This window comes from Styela clava, chromosome 1 (genome assembly GCF_964204865.1).
Source record: "Styela clava chromosome 1, kaStyClav1.hap1.2, whole genome shotgun sequence".
Classification (NCBI taxonomy): domain Eukaryota; kingdom Metazoa; phylum Chordata; class Ascidiacea; order Stolidobranchia; family Styelidae; genus Styela; species Styela clava.
Window position 1 is genome coordinate 32,367,549 of NC_135250.1, and position 16,933 is coordinate 32,384,481.

General features: G+C 36.7%; 2 protein-coding genes across 2 annotated transcripts in view; both read right to left on the reverse strand.

The window, feature by feature from the left end:
- The window catches only part of LOC120341408 (uncharacterized), a 112,394-nt gene that overhangs the window by 91,418 nt on the left and 4,043 nt on the right, over positions 1 to 16,933 (reverse strand). Inside the window, exons 5-7 of the mRNA XM_078113611.1 lie at positions 16,131 to 16,208; positions 13,340 to 13,438; positions 12,838 to 12,873 (exon numbers count right to left, since the gene is read on the reverse strand). Of these exons, the coding sequence (XP_077969737.1) occupies positions 12,838 to 12,873; positions 13,340 to 13,438; positions 16,131 to 16,208 (213 nt within the window). The remainder of the gene's footprint in view (positions 1 to 12,837; positions 12,874 to 13,339; positions 13,439 to 16,130; positions 16,209 to 16,933) is intronic.
- Positions 1 to 16,933, reverse strand: part of LOC120333023 (uncharacterized) — a 163,780-nt gene that overhangs the window by 37,232 nt on the left and 109,615 nt on the right. The window lies entirely within an intron of this gene.

Below are 16,933 nucleotides of genomic sequence, written 5' to 3' on the forward strand. Positions count from 1 at the left end.
TGAAACATTCTCTATATTAAATTAAATGACTTTTTGCAGGCTTAGAGTTCTCCCGGGAAATGATGTGTACCAGACGTTAGACGTTAGATAAAATATTATTAGCTTAATACTTTTCTCGACGCCCCGTTTTTGGAAATACAAAGGTATATTGCAAATATGCGTTTTGTTACATTTAAAATAAAACATTGTTTGAGTTTTATTTATATCAAATTTTACTTTTTCTGACACCCCGTTTTGAAAATACAAAGTTATATCGCGAAAGATGAATTTTTTACGAGTCTTACCCGCAGAAAATAAACACTCTGACATGCTTGATTATAATTGATAGTCGTTAAATTTATTTTACACCATTAATTAATGCGCCTTTCCAAGTGCGGCCACATAAATTGCAGTTGCCTCAGTATGGACTGTGTGTTTTTGGCGCTCTCACATTAATGATAATTTAATGTTTTTTTATAGCTTTTTTTTGTATTTCACAACTTAGTATCAAAGGGTATAATGCGCTATTTATGCGCTTCTCGTTCGACGTTAATTTTAATGATTTCAACGCTTCACGAGGTCGAATAAAAATTATTTATCAAATGGATCGATATTTCGCGACACATTCCAAATTATTTGGGAACCACTATCATATCATCATTTACTTTTTATATTCATGTTTTTCGATAATCATCCTCGTTGTGTTTGGTTTACATGTGTTCCTATTAGCGTAATTGTAATATATGGAAAAGTCGCACTCGGCCATGAGATGCGAATATTTTATACCAGGTTTGCAGCATTAGAGAGAATGCTATTTATAAATGCTGAAAGTACATGGTATTCATTACTAAAAAATTTGTCACTATATCAGTGGTTCTCAACCGCCGGTCCGCGGCAAACTTGATGTCGGTCCGCCAAATATTTTTCCAATATTAATATATATATTATAAGCGAATTGCAAAATACGAAGTATTGACGGCATGTCCGTTAGTTTTATGATTTTTTTTACTCTTATTGATTCGCAGTATCGGTATTCGTCTAACAACCGGACTTGGTGAGAAGTCCTCTACCCTGGGTTGTTCAAAACGAATCGAATATTCGAATTTATTCGAATAGCAAAGTATCCAAATACCTTTTCGGCTGATTTTCGAATAATTTCGAATGGTAGCCACTTTTTGCCGTAAACACGGTGTTTCGTTTTACCGGAATCTTCAAACGACACTTTACGCTTTCTCACGTATTGTAATGACGATGAAATAGAATCGTCACTTTGATTGTTTATATTCTGTACGACCGTGCGTGTTGCGACACATTTGCACGTTTGCGTGAGTGGACATTGCCGACATTCGTGTACGAGGCTTTTATTCACACATTCATTTCCATTACGTCAAAAATTTGACAATTATTTATGGTCGTAATTGTTACGATGTCAAATGAATAGTTGCAATTGCAAGTCGAAAAAACAAGACGATTTTTTAGGAAAAATACTTTTACCCGCTTTCTGGCAAATAATTTTGATAGCGATAGTTGAAAGTATCGTACAAGGATGATTTTTTGTTGCGCAAAATAATTCAATCCGTGACCGATACCAGCATTTAAAATGTCATACCGTATTAATTTAATTTTGTTCAACGTCACTCATGGTTGTATCGACAATCTATGGACATAAAATGTGCGGTAAACTGACCGATATTATTTCATAGTATATAAAATATATACTGCAATAATCTCCAAACATGAAATGCCTGGTTATATAGCCAGGTTATAGATAGCAGTTATTCCATTTTCTATTGTATGGAAATTCCTTCATACACTTAGATAGGCTTCTATTACTTGATTTTATTTTCGAAGTATTCGAAATAGTGAACTATTCGGTATTGGCCATCCCTGCCTCTACCCATTTCAAACCCTAAACGGCTGGATGTTCGTAAAGTCTATGACCTCATAATAGTGGCTAACGTCATAACGGAGAAGTTTGATAGCACACAGTTAGGGTTATGTTTTTTATCAATTCTAAAAAAACATCCTGTTTTAAAACAAGGGCTTGTTTTAATCATTTGTTTTTTCTGTATTTTTCATTGAAATACCCTTTGCATCCTCGTGAAACTACTCCACAACGTTGCGTTCTGGCAGACGCATAAGTTGCCGAAATTATATTTTCAAAAATGTAAGTCAAAATTCTTGCTTTAACTTTCACTTCTATTGCGTACATATATTGCCAAGTTTGGATCGATACCAAAGCCATACGATTTTAACATGAATATATCGACGCATGAAATCCAAATTGGGCTAAGTCCATTTTTCTAGTTTTGAGAAAAACGCAAAAAACGTTTTTTTTTGTTTATTTCTCTAATACCTTACATCGGGGATGTCTGGTTTTTATGGTTCACCAAAGTTACAATGAAGGCCATATTTAGATGGTATAAAAAAATTTGTGCTCTGCCACAATTTTTTTTTGGTTTTTTTTTTTTGACTTAACCCTTTTTGGCTCTCAATTTTCTGGACCAGAAACAATTTTATTAGACTTAGGGACACTTTATTATGTTATTATAGAGGCTGGTATGGACTTAGCGCTTTGTATTATATTTTTTGAGAGGAGCTATGTCCAAAAAACTGACTTAGCCCCAACTTACAATGCAGTTATCCAGAGCTAAGTCCACTATAGTAGACACAGCTCTGTCTAGTTCTCAAATGCCCTAAAAAAGCAGGGTTATGTCCATAGCTGTCTTGAGATCTAGAACACCTAGAGATGAGGCAAACACACCAAAATGTAGAGCTAGGTCCAGGAAAATCAGCAATTGAAAAATGTCATTTTTTGGAAAAGTGGACATAGCACTGTTTGGTTTTGAGGTGTCGATATATCCGAAATACCATAGAGACGTTTTGATCATGAAACTTATTCAATCAAGGGCAGCCTTCGGCAAACCAAGGTGCGGTACGATAATGAAGAATATAGTTACATCGGCGGCAACCTGATTTAAACGATAAACAGGCTATGCTAATTGTAAGACCCCTCTGATGCAATGATGTCAAAACTAATCTGTTATCACCCCATAATAGGGATTTGAGTTTCTGTATTGACATTTTTCTCATAAAATAAAGGCATTATTACGGTTAAAACTATTCGGTTAATCCTAATGTATACTTAGCATACTTTGTTCTTAATGTTAAAGTGATGGAGTTTTTCAAAGTTCTACAAACTCATTTATTCGGTCGTATTTCAATTTTCGCAGGGTGGTTCTTGTCGTAGAGTCGTTCACGTAATGGCTTATCGGTTGCATCTTCCTGCGCCAACCACTTTTGCGGACGCATTGAACTAAAGCTTGAGAAGGCGTGTATGGGTCTTCATCGATATTTGTGGCGTTTCAAAGGATTTATTGCGAATAAGAAGCGCTTGGCATGTTTTTGCATCCATTTTTCTTTAACCTATTTAATTGATTAATACAAAAAATATCAGAACTTCCGAAGTATGAGAACCAAGATGGCGTACACTAGAACGTGGTATGTCCACCAGGTTAGGGTTAGGCTATAATTTCAGGTACAAATACTACCGGAGTCACTTGGCTAGTCCCCGAACTCATAATAGAACAAAAATAGGGGAAATTGGAATGAAATTATGGCCTAGCCCTAACCTGATACACATACTACGTCCGGTGTCCACCATCTTGGTTCACATACTACTTTTAAAACAATTCTTTTTGAACGAATCCCTGCACACAGTACGGTACCTAATTGAGAACCTCGCAGTTCGCACGTTCCGTAATTTACAGTAATAATTACCTATAATTCAGAGAGGTTTGATAGTAAAATGGAGACAAAAAATCAACAAAGTGTTATCCCGTTCTTTCAAAAGAAACCCAGCGGTGGAAACCAAGTTAGTGGTGTTGACAGGACAGATGAAGAGACTGCTACTTCAACTCCCAGCAGCGAAAAAGTACCTCTTCCCATGTGCCAAGTCTGCGCTAAAATTCTTTCAAACGGAAACGACGCAATGAAGCGTCAACAGCATCAAATTTCTCATTAAATTGAATTTTTTTGCACCGCCTACTTTTGCCGTAATTGCATTCTTTTGATTATGTTTTGTGTTTATGACATTTTTGGTTAATTTTGAAGGTCCGCCGGTCCGCGAAATTTGTTTTGAAATTTTACCGGTCCGCGAACTGAAAAAGGTTGAGAATTACTGGACTACATGATATTTTCTAACCGATTTGAACTGAGGCAAATCCACATTTAAAAATGAAATGTCTTTGCATAAGCTCTGAAATATTTGAATATAAATGAGAAAATAGGTGAAGCTAGCTCATGAAACAGGGGAGGATTTTCCAAGGAATCTCGCATAATGTTTCAGAGGCCATGTAAGTCAACATATCTCATAGAACAGTGTTTTTCAACCGGGGTGCCGCGGCACACCGGTGTGGCGTAAACTATCGTCAGGGGTGCCGTGGGAAATTTTCCAATTTGTATGTTTATGCGGTGTAGCGCCCGGCAGAGTAATCATGTAGTACTGTTCTATACCAGAAGGTGACAGCAGCAGGTGGCGATTTGCCGCTATGTTTGTTTTTATTTGATCACTATTCAAGATGTCCAATTCAGCATCTTTCTTCAATGTTTCTTCAAGAAAGCTCATATTAAGAATTTAACACTTATATTGTGAACATCAGGTCTTTTCCCCACATTTTCAGCTGGTGGTGTGCGGCAGTATTTTCTCAATGAAAAAAGTGTGCCTTGGCTCGAAAAAAGTTGAAAAAAACTGTCTTAGAACAGCGGGTGGCGACTTTCAAAGTGATTTAAAGTGACAAATTAATAATTATCCGATTAGGGTTAGGGATAGGGATAAATTAAAAAGTTGAATATTCAGCGCAATCTGCATTGCTAACCCTAATTGGATAATTACTATTTTTATTTGGGTGTTGGTGGGGGATGTTATTTTGCACTGGCTTTGTACAAATGATCTACCCCGTAACTAATATGGATTCCAGCTTGCGTGTTTCAATCGTTGTCTGTTAGATGGAAGGAGTAACACAAATGTGAAAGATAGCCTTTGCTGTTCACGCGTATAGGCACCCATTGATTGCACGAAAGTTTAGTTCGCGACAGGCATGATTAGCAGGTTTCATTTTGTTACTGATGAATTTGCTCGTTTTAAACAAGGATTTAAACAAAAATCTGTTAACGGAAAGACTCCTATTTAATTTGCAATATTAACAGAAAGAGCGCTCCTTCGAGTATCTATGTTGTTTTAAAGAAGTTAAAATAAAAGCTAGGGCACCTTACTTTTAAAATGCACTTTAGCACTTTTATTTTCGACTGCGAAGCACTTTCGCATTCATAATTCGCTCAGAGTTAACACTGGTACCATGGTGGCGATGGAAAACAAAGTGAACTTGGTCAGGGTGCAGATGTGGTTTTGAAATGTGACTCGTGCATACTGCAATCGCTGAATGAACAGAGCCAATTCCCCCACAAAACTGAAAGTTAATGGGCCACAAAACGGAAAGTTAATGGGCTACAAAACTGAAAGTTAATGAGCCACAAAACTGAAAGTTAATGAGCCACAAAACTGAAAGTTAATGGGCCACAAAACGGATGAACGCTATAGGACATGACACTATAAGAGGATCCATCGAAGATTGAATAAATAAAGTAGTTTTCATACATAGGCAGGGAGGAATGAAGAGTTTCAAAATGGACGAAGGGAGGTACTCAAGAAAACTTTGGGAACCACTGAGGCAGAACATAGAACCACCTGAGCTAGACTAATTTCTTTGATACGAGTTGGAACAATTAGTTGTCTTGAATAGAAATACTTTCATCAATTTCCAATATTAAGTTTACCTTCAAACAGGAACCTTCTAAATTTGACTTCAGGATATGAACCAGTTCAGCATTGAGATTGCAGTGGAATAGACGAACCCGAGTTAGGTGGTTGCAGCGTCGTATATCTGATGACATTACATGCATTCCTGCTGTAGTGAAGGATTCTTTCCCAAAATCAATCTCCCTGATGCAGGATTGAATAAGATCGGTGTCGTTAGCTTCATATAATGTTCCATACAGCTCCAACTTCTGATATGATTCCATTTCTTCATGTGACTGAGATGATAGAAATTCTCTCAGAATTTTTTTCTTCTCATCTTGTCTGGCATCTGTTAAGTAAAAATATTTTTAGTTTGAGAAAGGCTAACATGATCTTTAAGCTGATGTAAAAGATGGGAGTTTCAATACTGTGGGACTTATTTGGGGCAAACGGAATACTAAGTTGGCCATAGTCGTAGAGCAGTACAAATAGCATAACCACAGGTCTGATTCTCCGCCAGTTCAATACACAATAATTGGTATCCCCAAAGTATGTGAACCAAGATGGCAGACACTGGAACGTAGTATGTGTACCAGGTTAGGGTTAGGCCATAATTTCAGGTACAAATACTAGTGAAGTCACTTGGCTAGTCCCCGAACTCGTAATAGAACTAAAATAAGTAAAATTGAAATTTAATTATGGCCTAGCCCTAACTTGATACACATACTACGTTCCGGTGTCCGCCATCTTGATTCACATGCTTTGGGATTATCCAATAAATCAGTCTTGTCTACTTTTTTCAAAGCCATGAAAGTCTAGATGTCGAACAAATTCAAACATGGTATGAAAGACATAACCAGGCGCGCAGCCAGGATTTTTAAAAGGGGGGGGGGGGGGGGGGGTTCAAAATCGGAAATTACTAATGCCGTCTGTAACAGTTACCGCGATCACGCGCTCGTTAATAGAGCCGCCTTTTCAGCTTCTGTCGCGTAAAATATTCAATTCATGACAACTACGAGATTCTAAAATGTCCTTACGTATATATTAATTTTATTGTCCCCAACGCAACTCGCGGTCTCGACTTTCTACGTCAAAATAAAAACATTACTGCCGTGGACATAAAACAATGAGATAAGCTGCCTGATATATTTAATTTTGATACGTATTTTTGCAATCTTGTTACCTCGTTATCGCCGTTAGTAAAATCTCGATATCTGATATAATATCACGTTTAGTACAATTTTACTTCATACAATGAAAATACTAAATAAATATAAAGTATAACAGTAAATAAAAAATACAAATTCACCGCCTCGAAATCCACGCCGAACAGTCGCCGCGATTACGTCACTTGTTAGAAGAGCCGACTTTTCTAACGAAAAATGATTTTTCTCTTGCGCAAGGTAACCTATCCATGACCGATAAGTGCATATTTAAAATGTCCTGATTTATTAATTTAATTGTCTTCAATTTATCCTGCGGTAGCGCCGACAAAACAAGAGCCACTCTAAAACACCACGGAATTCCGCATAAAAATGTGTGGTAAACTGCCCTATTATATATTGTTTTGATCCGTATTTTTTCTATTTTGCAAATTCGACAAATTTGAGCTTGTAACATTGACTCCGTTCAATCGCAATGCTGCCATTCCGATTATTTTCAAAGATAAAAGCTTTCGAAAAATACGTAAATCTATTGTAAATTCTCATGGAGTAAAATTTATTTCAGTAGAATAAAAATTGATGGATATACTTCAGATTAATTATCTTATATATCATCACTAACGGAAAAAATCGCGTTTTCAACCTTGTTTAATGATAACGCCAAAATTTTCGACGACAATTGTAAAGTAATGGATCCCACCCACAATTAACCGTGTTTCGATTTTAATGGCGATATGTTCCTAAACAGCGAGGAAACATAATGTGTGCCGTGGGCACACGAAATTTTGCGAATTTTAAAAAGCGTTTTTAGACTAGAAAAGCGTTTTTAGACTGTCGCGGGACTCAACTAATCTTATAGCCTATTGTTTACGGTTTTGTTATCAGTATTTTGTATTGTCGATTTTCAGTCAAATTTAGATCGCGGGTTTACTCCTTCATTTGTGTTTAGAACCTCGCCGCCGATGAACGCATAATAACTCTCACCGAATTCACAATTCCTTGCAAAGTACAAAAAAAAAAATAATCATCATGTTTATCGAGGCACAAATTTGCGATTTAGAGAGAATAAATACCGACGTAAAGGCGTTTACGGCCTAAATAACACACTGATGAAAACAATCGGCGATTTTAGCAGAAGGCAATTGCACGCTTTTTCAGTTTTCACAATTCCGTGCGAGTACAAAAATAAAATAATTATAATTGTTCCCGTGGCACAAATTTGTGATTTAGAGAGAATAAATACCAACGAGAAGGCGATTACGGCCTAAATAACACGCCGCCTTGATGAAAACATACGGCGATTTTAGCAGAAAGCAATTGCACGCGTTATCGGCGACTTTTTCTGTTTTCAAAAAAATCCAAAAGGGGGGGGTTTCGACCCCCTGGCTGCGCCACTGGACATAACAATACATTTAACTTACCAGGAGAAAAGTTTGTTATGAGACTACTTTCAATATCAGGATTCAGAATAATTCCACCCAATAGATGGCGAACAACTGCCCAATGATCATCTTGGAACTCAGTTTCGATAAATTTGCGAAACGTAGTAGAATCCATGTTTGAAATATAGAGAGCGGATAAAACTTCTTGAAGGACTTGATGGCTGAAGAACATCAGATGGTCTCCCTCCATGAGATGTTGGTTGAACATGTTTTTCCCAGGTACCTTGATGATAATGTCACGAACTTCATCGGATTGAAGTTGAAATTTTGTGAGATCCTTAGTCGTGAAAATGACTCGTTTCTTTTTTGTGCCTTCGAAGGACATTTCCATCAAGTTTGGAAGTATTTCTTCAATCCGTTTCCTTTCATGTGTGTGATCGGATCGCATGAAGATGTGAAGGATTCGTAGCATTACCTCTGTCATAGTACCTGGTAGTTTCTCTGGGTTGAACTTACAAACGATTGCATTGAATATTAGGAAAAGTGGAACAGATGATAATGGAATGAGTGCGGGTGACTGCCTTGTTAATTTTTCCAGAGTTTTTTCACCGTCGTCCCCGACAACTGCAATGAACAACCTCTCGATTTCGTCTCGAGTGAAACCAGCAAGGGCAGTTATGAATTGAGGCCTCAATTCTAAAGGAAGGGGTGCTATTCTGTGCTCCCGGGAAGAAATCACGATCGTCAGTCTGGGAAAGAGATTGCCTGTTATGAGATTCCACATGATTGTTGCTGTGCTCGATTTATCGGTATACTTCATCTTATTGTACTTTCCAAGGAGATTCCAAGTTGCCTGATCCAGGCCGTCAAGGAAAAGAATACACATTGATTGATTTTCTTGCAGCCATTCGTAACCTTCTCCCACATCTTGTGTTGCGAGTCCAAAAGCTAATTTTCCAAAAAGTAATTCACATGGACTTATGGCTTCTTCTGCTTTGTTTCCTTGTAAAAACGGGATATCTTTGATATTCAAGTGATGAATAAACTTGAAGCGACGTCCTGTACTACCGAATAGCCGAATTCTTAATCCTTCACTTATTTGAGCTTGTTCGACTAATTTGTTGGCAACTAGAAGACTTCGAGCAAGACGTTTCATGATTGTCGACTTCCCACTGCCCGCTTGACCCAGTATGGCGATGTATCTGTATTCTTTGTTGCTCAAATGTCCCACAAGCACATTCAGAGAAATAGGTTCACCAATGTTACTTTTTTTAACGGTAAATTCCATCTCAACTTTAAATTCCGTAACTTTGGGGGCCATTTCTCCACGGTAGAAGCCTGGTACTTTTCTTATTTGAGGATTCACCTCAAAGTCTGGTTCATTCAGTTTTGCTTCTTTGTAATTTTCTGTGATGTTAACTTTGGTTTGCTCCCAGGTCCTGTTGTTGAAGTAATTGATGAATTTTCTTGCATGGTTCCCTGAAAAAGGTTTGAATTCAATAAATTACAAGTTAGATAATGCTGTCGAAAATAAATTATCATAAAATACAGAGATATATAGTATATAGTCAATAGTCATAGGATTGCACATGTTTGAATTCTGTGAACCTGTGTTTTATGAAATAGGATTGTTCACTACAACAAAACCTGAATTATTTTCGGTTTTTATTTCTAGTATTGTATTCTGCCACTTTTCAATTAAAAAATTTGCGTCACGGATTCACTCTTTATTTGTATTTAGCATTTCGCCGCCCTGTGGTGCAGCCATGGGGGGGTCAGGGTGGGGACTTCCCCTTTTGAAATTTTAGGAAAACTTGCATTTTGCTAACCGCTTATTTATTTTATTTTGTCGACGTAACTGCAGGTTAAATTGAAGACTAGGGCCTGAACGATATATCGGCCGTCCAATATATCGGCCTTGTTTTTCACAAATTTTGCCGTTGCGATTGCCGTCTAATTATCCATTTCATGTATGGCCATAACTGGAAGGTAATTACTGATAATGACGTTTTTGAAAGAGTACACAATGGAAAAAAGGCAATTTAGTTTCGGCTGAAAATGCTAGTTCTATAAATAGAATATATTTGAAGCTGTTGAGCTGTGGGGGAATCCTCATGATGGCAGTATATGCTTTCAATGGAATTTGTATTTTCCTATGATGGCAATACTTCGTATTATACGTCTATTACAGTGCTCTTCAACAGGGGTTCCGCGGAACCCTAGGGTTCCGCAATACATGCAGTGGGGTTCCGTTAGTTTATAGGGTTCTTTCGAGGTTCTGCGTTTTTTACCCAGGAGAAATTTCCAGGAGAAATTATTTCTTTCTTCAGCATGTTAATGTGTCTTTTTAAATATTCTTAGACCACCGTGTTTTATTCACACTCCAAGTAGGCTAGTTCGTTAAACAGGAGGTTTAGTCACAGTGCAGTTAATAGACAAAACAGAAATATTTTCGGTTGTTCCGTCACTTTAGTCATTGTTATGCAACTAACAAGAACGCTATTGTTGCACCATAGTTACATGATGTTCAAAGTATGTAGATATTGCTCGAGGCTAGAGAGAGTATATATATACTACAAAACAAAGTTGTTGTTCAGCTTTTTGTGTTACGAGTATTTCGTGTTTTCTTTTAATTCTGTTAATTGGGGTTCCAAAAAAAACGAAAAATTATATTAGGGGTTTCACAATAACAAAAAGGTTGAAGAGCACTGGTCTATTGCTATGACAAATAATTGTACTCTTGCATTTTGATGGCAACAGTAACAATACGATCATCAAATAATAATGTCATCCCTAGCTCCGAATTCGAAACCTTCTTAAATGCAATATAAAAGTTCTTGGGCAACAATTCAATCTTATTAATGGTTGTTAATCATTTTTCTGAAAATTACACAAAAAACCTCCAGAGTTAAGACTAATGATAATGGGATTAAAATAGCACCTACAGGCTTTGCATGCCTTATTGAAACCGAATTCATAGGAATTGAGTAAATGAAGTATTGAGAGTATGTGCAATTTTCAACTGTCAACACTCAACAGTTTTCGAAACCCAATTTTAAAAACCTCTAAATTTTTTTATGTAATTTTTCGTCGTCATTGCACGAGTTGAACATTCTGGTATAGATTTCATTTCTTTTGCAAAGAAAATTATCAGAGTGTTGCTTGTTACTTGTAGCCATCTTTTTATGTGAGAAAACATCGCTATCAGATCTTCGGCCTAGTTTTAGTAAACTATCGGTATCGGTTTAAAAAGGCAGAATCGGTCGGGCCCTATTGAAGATCATTAAATTATTATAGCAAGACAGTTTAAACATGCACGTATCGGTCATGGATTGATTACTTACAGAATTACAGAGAATTCATTATTCATTTAAAATGTCATTATTTTTAACAAGTGAAAATAAAATTTTAGGCTACTCCACAAGATTTTTCATCTAATCTTAAGATTTTTCTAACAGCGATAATGAGTTGGCAGGATTGCAAAAGTCTGTATGAAAACTGAATACATTAGGCAGTTTATATCTTATTTTTATGTCCACATATCGCCTACCGTAGTAAAATTTTTATTTTGGCACAAGAAGACGCAACCATGAGTTACGTTAGACACAATTAAATTGGTACTCCAGAAGTATGTGCACCAAGGTGGTGGATACTGGAACGTAGTATATGTAGCAGTTTGGGGTTGGGCCATAATTTCAGGTACAAATACTGAGGGAGTCAATTAGCTAGTCTCGATCCCGTAATATGAGTAAAATAAGGAAAATTGGAATAAAATTATGGCGTAACCCTAACCCGGTACACATGCTACGTCACGGTGTCCGCCATATTGGTGCACATACTTCTGAGAGCACCATTAAATTTATACAAAAGGACACTTTAGAATCTCGTAGTTGTCATTGATTGAATATTTTACGCGCCAGAAAAGCCATTATACGCAAAAAAGATGGCTTTTTCAATGAGATAGTAATTGCGCTGACTGCTTCAAAGTTGGAATTTCCGATTTTGCGAGTGAAAAAAATATTTGTCGTGGCACAAGAGTACTACGTTGAAGGAAATTTGTGATTTAGGGAGAGCAAAAACCGACATGAAGGTATTTACGGGCTAAATGACATGTGATGCTGGCAAAAACAAAAGGTGATTACAGCAAAATTTTTTGAAAATTTTGTCATATAAAAAAACTCGACACTTCAAATAAATGGAAATCAATGATTATATCAGGACAGATAATAAATACACTCACCTGCCACAAGCAAATCTTGATTGCTGTATTCTAAGTCAACATTGCGTCGTTCTCTGCTTTGTAAACGAGATGCAGAACCTGAATTGAAATGAGAAAACTTTGAAGCACAACACATGAATCTGAAAGTTTTCATTAGGTTTACGAATGGTTACATCCAGATTACAAGTAAAATATGAAGTTTCCAGAAGGATATGTTGGATTGGTATTTTAGGAACTAATAATTATTACATGAGAGTTACAAACAACCCAGTATCAAACTCATCAAAAATGCTTTACCTCTGTGAGTGGATCTCTGTGCAGGTTGTAGGACACCTAGAAAGAATAAAGCAAATATTTTTAATGAAATGAAAGTTTGTATTCACCAGTATGAAGGGTACCGCAAGTATCGTATTGGGAGACATCTTTTCGTGCTATAGATCGCTGCTTAAAATTTACAGGTATACTATTTACCAGGTATGGTTTTTAACAGTAATACTTTTTTTGAGCTCAAATGACTTTTTTTTTCAAAATATGAATAACATTTTTGATAATTATGACATCAACAACATTTCAAATAAATTTTGTATGACAAGTGACTCTAGAAGTCAATATAATAGAAAGTTTGCTCATTTCGACTAACTGCTCTATTAATTTTCTTTTTAAAAAAGCAATGCTCTGATATAAGAAACACAGAAGTCGAATGTCATATTCCAGAATTCCCATTATTTCTCAATTTCGTCACAACAACAGTTAAGACCCATAGGCCCAGTACACATCCGATAAATATCAATATACACACCTAATGAAGGGGGCGTCTCTTCATAGACTGGACAAGGTAAATCATTTGAAGCAAGTCTGGCATCAGCGTATTCATTTTTTCTTTGTGCTGTTGTTGCACCTGAAGTAAAGCATAAATATAAAACTTTATAAAAGCAGCATAATCAGTTTAGGATGGGCATCAATTTTTTCAAAAGACTATCGTTTCTTGCCTAAGATGGGCACAACGCTTTTCTTTGGTGTATAGCCAGTTTACAATGTGCAATAGCCTTATGATCGTAGCTGGCCTAGTATGGGCATAACCTTTTTTCTCAAGGCTCATAGCTTGTTAAGTAAGATCAAAATTTTTTCAAAGGCATACAGATTGCTTAGAAAGAGTATAATAATTTTAAATGAGCATAACCACTTCGGGATGGGCCTTAGAACCCATAGCTTGTATAGGATAAACTTTTTTCTAGGACATGACTAACATGGCGTAACAATTCCGCTGAATCAGGGAATTCCAAACTTGTTCAACAGCGGAGCCTTGTAGTCGAGTCGAACCTGCTAGTACTAAAATGATGTTAATTCAAGTCATGATTTCTGAAGGAAACTCGGGAAAGCACTGGCTTGCATTTTCAGAAGACACTAGTATGTGTACCAATATGGAGGTAACTACCGGTAATTTTTTCGCCTACTTTACATCAAGTTGTGTAAAAGAGACTGAAACCGATAGGCAGGGGATATAGGACATAGACAGTCTAGACCAGTGATTCCCAAAGTGGGCGATATCGCCCCCCGGTGGGCGATAACGCTACGAGGGGGGGCGAAAAAGTCGAAGGGGGCGAGTTCTAGAAACCTGTTTTTGTTCGGCGCATCGTGCACTTGATTACTATACTCTGCGAGCTTTCGTATGTTTGAATCACGTAGGCGATTATCACACGCGAAAGGATTGCTGGACTCGTCTTCGCAGTAAGATACGGTCGTTTCCGTAAATACGGCGGCCGAAGTAAAATAATCAGGCCCGGGACGCTCCACTGAATGGAACGTTCCCAAACCTTTGACCCCGGAAAATTTTTCCTATACTTTACCATTTTGAAATTTTCGGTGCGTATTTAAAGAGTGGTTTTGCGAGTTGTTGTCTGTAAAACGGGGTATTTGTTTCAAACTATCCTTCTAATTCATACCATTCAACAATCTGTTTTTAAAAAGTACCGGTAAAGAATTTTAGCCTAGTCTATGAAAGATATTTCTACACCAAAATTTTGCCTACTGTGAATAAACTGAAACTTCTGGGGAGACAAAGTGATCATTGACTTTTATTATTATTTATTTATATTTAAATTTCCGAAAAACAACTAAAAACCAACAATCCAATTTAAAATCGCGAAAATGAGATAATTTTCACGACCACGCCTGAAAGTCTGTCTGAGTGAGAAATGTGTCTGAGCTAGGGCTGGAAATTTCAGGGAAAACACTTTAACCGTTAAATTAACTTGTTAACCGCCGCATGACGTTTAACGTAATAATTTCAGCTTGTTACGTCACAATGCTTATAAAGCAATTTCGCCTTTTCGTATCCCGGTATCGCTTATTAAAATTATTCACGAATCGAGATAGTTTCATGATTGCTCTGCTTCAAGAGATAGGCAGCGTGGTTCGGGCGTGTTGAAGTATTTTAGATATTGATTTCGTTGTTAAACGTCATTTATGTGACAAATTATCAGTGTTCGATGTGCAAATTTTACTTCGAGATATATATCATAAAGAAAAACGGCTTCAACTGCGCACTTGTTGTATGACATTGAATATCCGATTTTGCAATGAAATCTTGAACAATATATTTCGAAATCGACCGAAAACTGATTCTGAATTCATCATTGTCAAATTTCCATAATCAGCAATCTTGGTACTTCCATTATTTTTCATATTTATTGAGTCCTTACCCACATAGTTAGTAATATTCTTTTGAATTAAATGCCACAAGAGATAAATTTGCGATGACGTAATCATATTTGAAGAAATTGTACGGTATGAAGATGATTTGTACCTGAGATGTCAGTTAACGGTTAAAATAAATCGTAATCGTTAACTATCTGAAATCGGTTAACCGGTTAACCATTCCCAGCCCTATCCTGAGCGGATGCAAAAGAGGGCATTGTTACGTTTATTTTTGCATCTTGCTGAATGGTCAATTTCACGAAGTAAATAATTTTGGCATCGCTCAATGGTGATGAAGTAAACAATTGATTGAAATTTTACGTGTCTTATGTTAACGTTTAAGCAGAAAATACATTAAAGCATAGGTTTATTGCGTGTTTAGTTTTACTTAAAAATTAGTTTGACTTTACCAGGTATTGCAAACTGAGGGAAAAACGAGAATGTATGATGACCGACCATTATTTGGCTTTATACATTCGACAGTGAATGGCGAAGTTGTACTCCGAAGCGTTTTATGCCTAAACAATATGAGCAATGACGATATGAGACCAACACTCTTATAGCGCCATCTTAATATATAACAACTTCCCATCACAAAAGCATTTTTTCAAATCAAAAATAGGGGGGGCGCGAAGTTTGTAAAATTTTTCAAAGGGGGGCGCGGCTCAAAAAGTTTAGGAACCACTGGTCTCGACAGTCTCCGAACTCGTAATAGAACTAAAATAAGGAAAATCGGGATAAAATTATGGCTTAACCATAATCTACTACACATACTACCGGAGAACCTCTGCTTGTACAGTGGCCGTGTTTGGAGCGAAAGACGTTAGTAAGCGCCGTATAAAAAATTTCGAGATTTCAAACAAATGAAAATCAACGATTATAAATACACTCACCTGCCACAAGCAAATATTGATTGCTAATTTCGAAGTCAACTTTGCGTCGTTTTCTGCTTTGTAAACAAGATGCCGAACCTGAATTCAAATGAAAATACTTTGTTGCAGGACAAATAATCATCGCACAGAATCATATTGTGGAAAGCAGTGCCTATACCAAAGGTGGACGCCCCTAAAAATTGATTCGCAAAGTTTTAAATTCAATTGTTTTAGGCAATTTTTTTCAAAATTTACTTCGTCTGATAAAATCTCTAAAGGGCACATTAGAAAAGTGAACTCCTAAGTTGATACTTTGACTTAGGATTATGATGGCACACAGTTGTCATATTATCTTTCTGCTAATTTACCTCATATTTTAAATTTATTTTAGTCATCACATTCACTCACACTTTTCAACCGACCAAACCTATCCTGTAAGAGAGGTGGGATACGATAATGGGTGTGCGATGGTTATTTAAACCATTAAATTTATATTGTTTTGATTTTCCCAAATAAATTAGGTTTATTTGAACAACATCGATCATAATATAAGATGAAAAACCCTTTCAATGCCATTGGTATAAATATGTACAAAACCACCCCTCATCTGCCACCAGGTGGTTTCACTTGTCTGAAACTTTTTGTGTGGCAACTCTATATATAACTTATGCTTAGTGAAACAATTCTCTTCTACAAGAGCACAAGCAAAGAGAGCACCACCACTAGGTGGCGGTTATTTTCCTGTAGTTTTAAAATAGTAAACGTTTGAAAGGGAGGCTTTGTTATTGAATAATGACTCATTAGCAGTTCAGTAAAGTGAATTG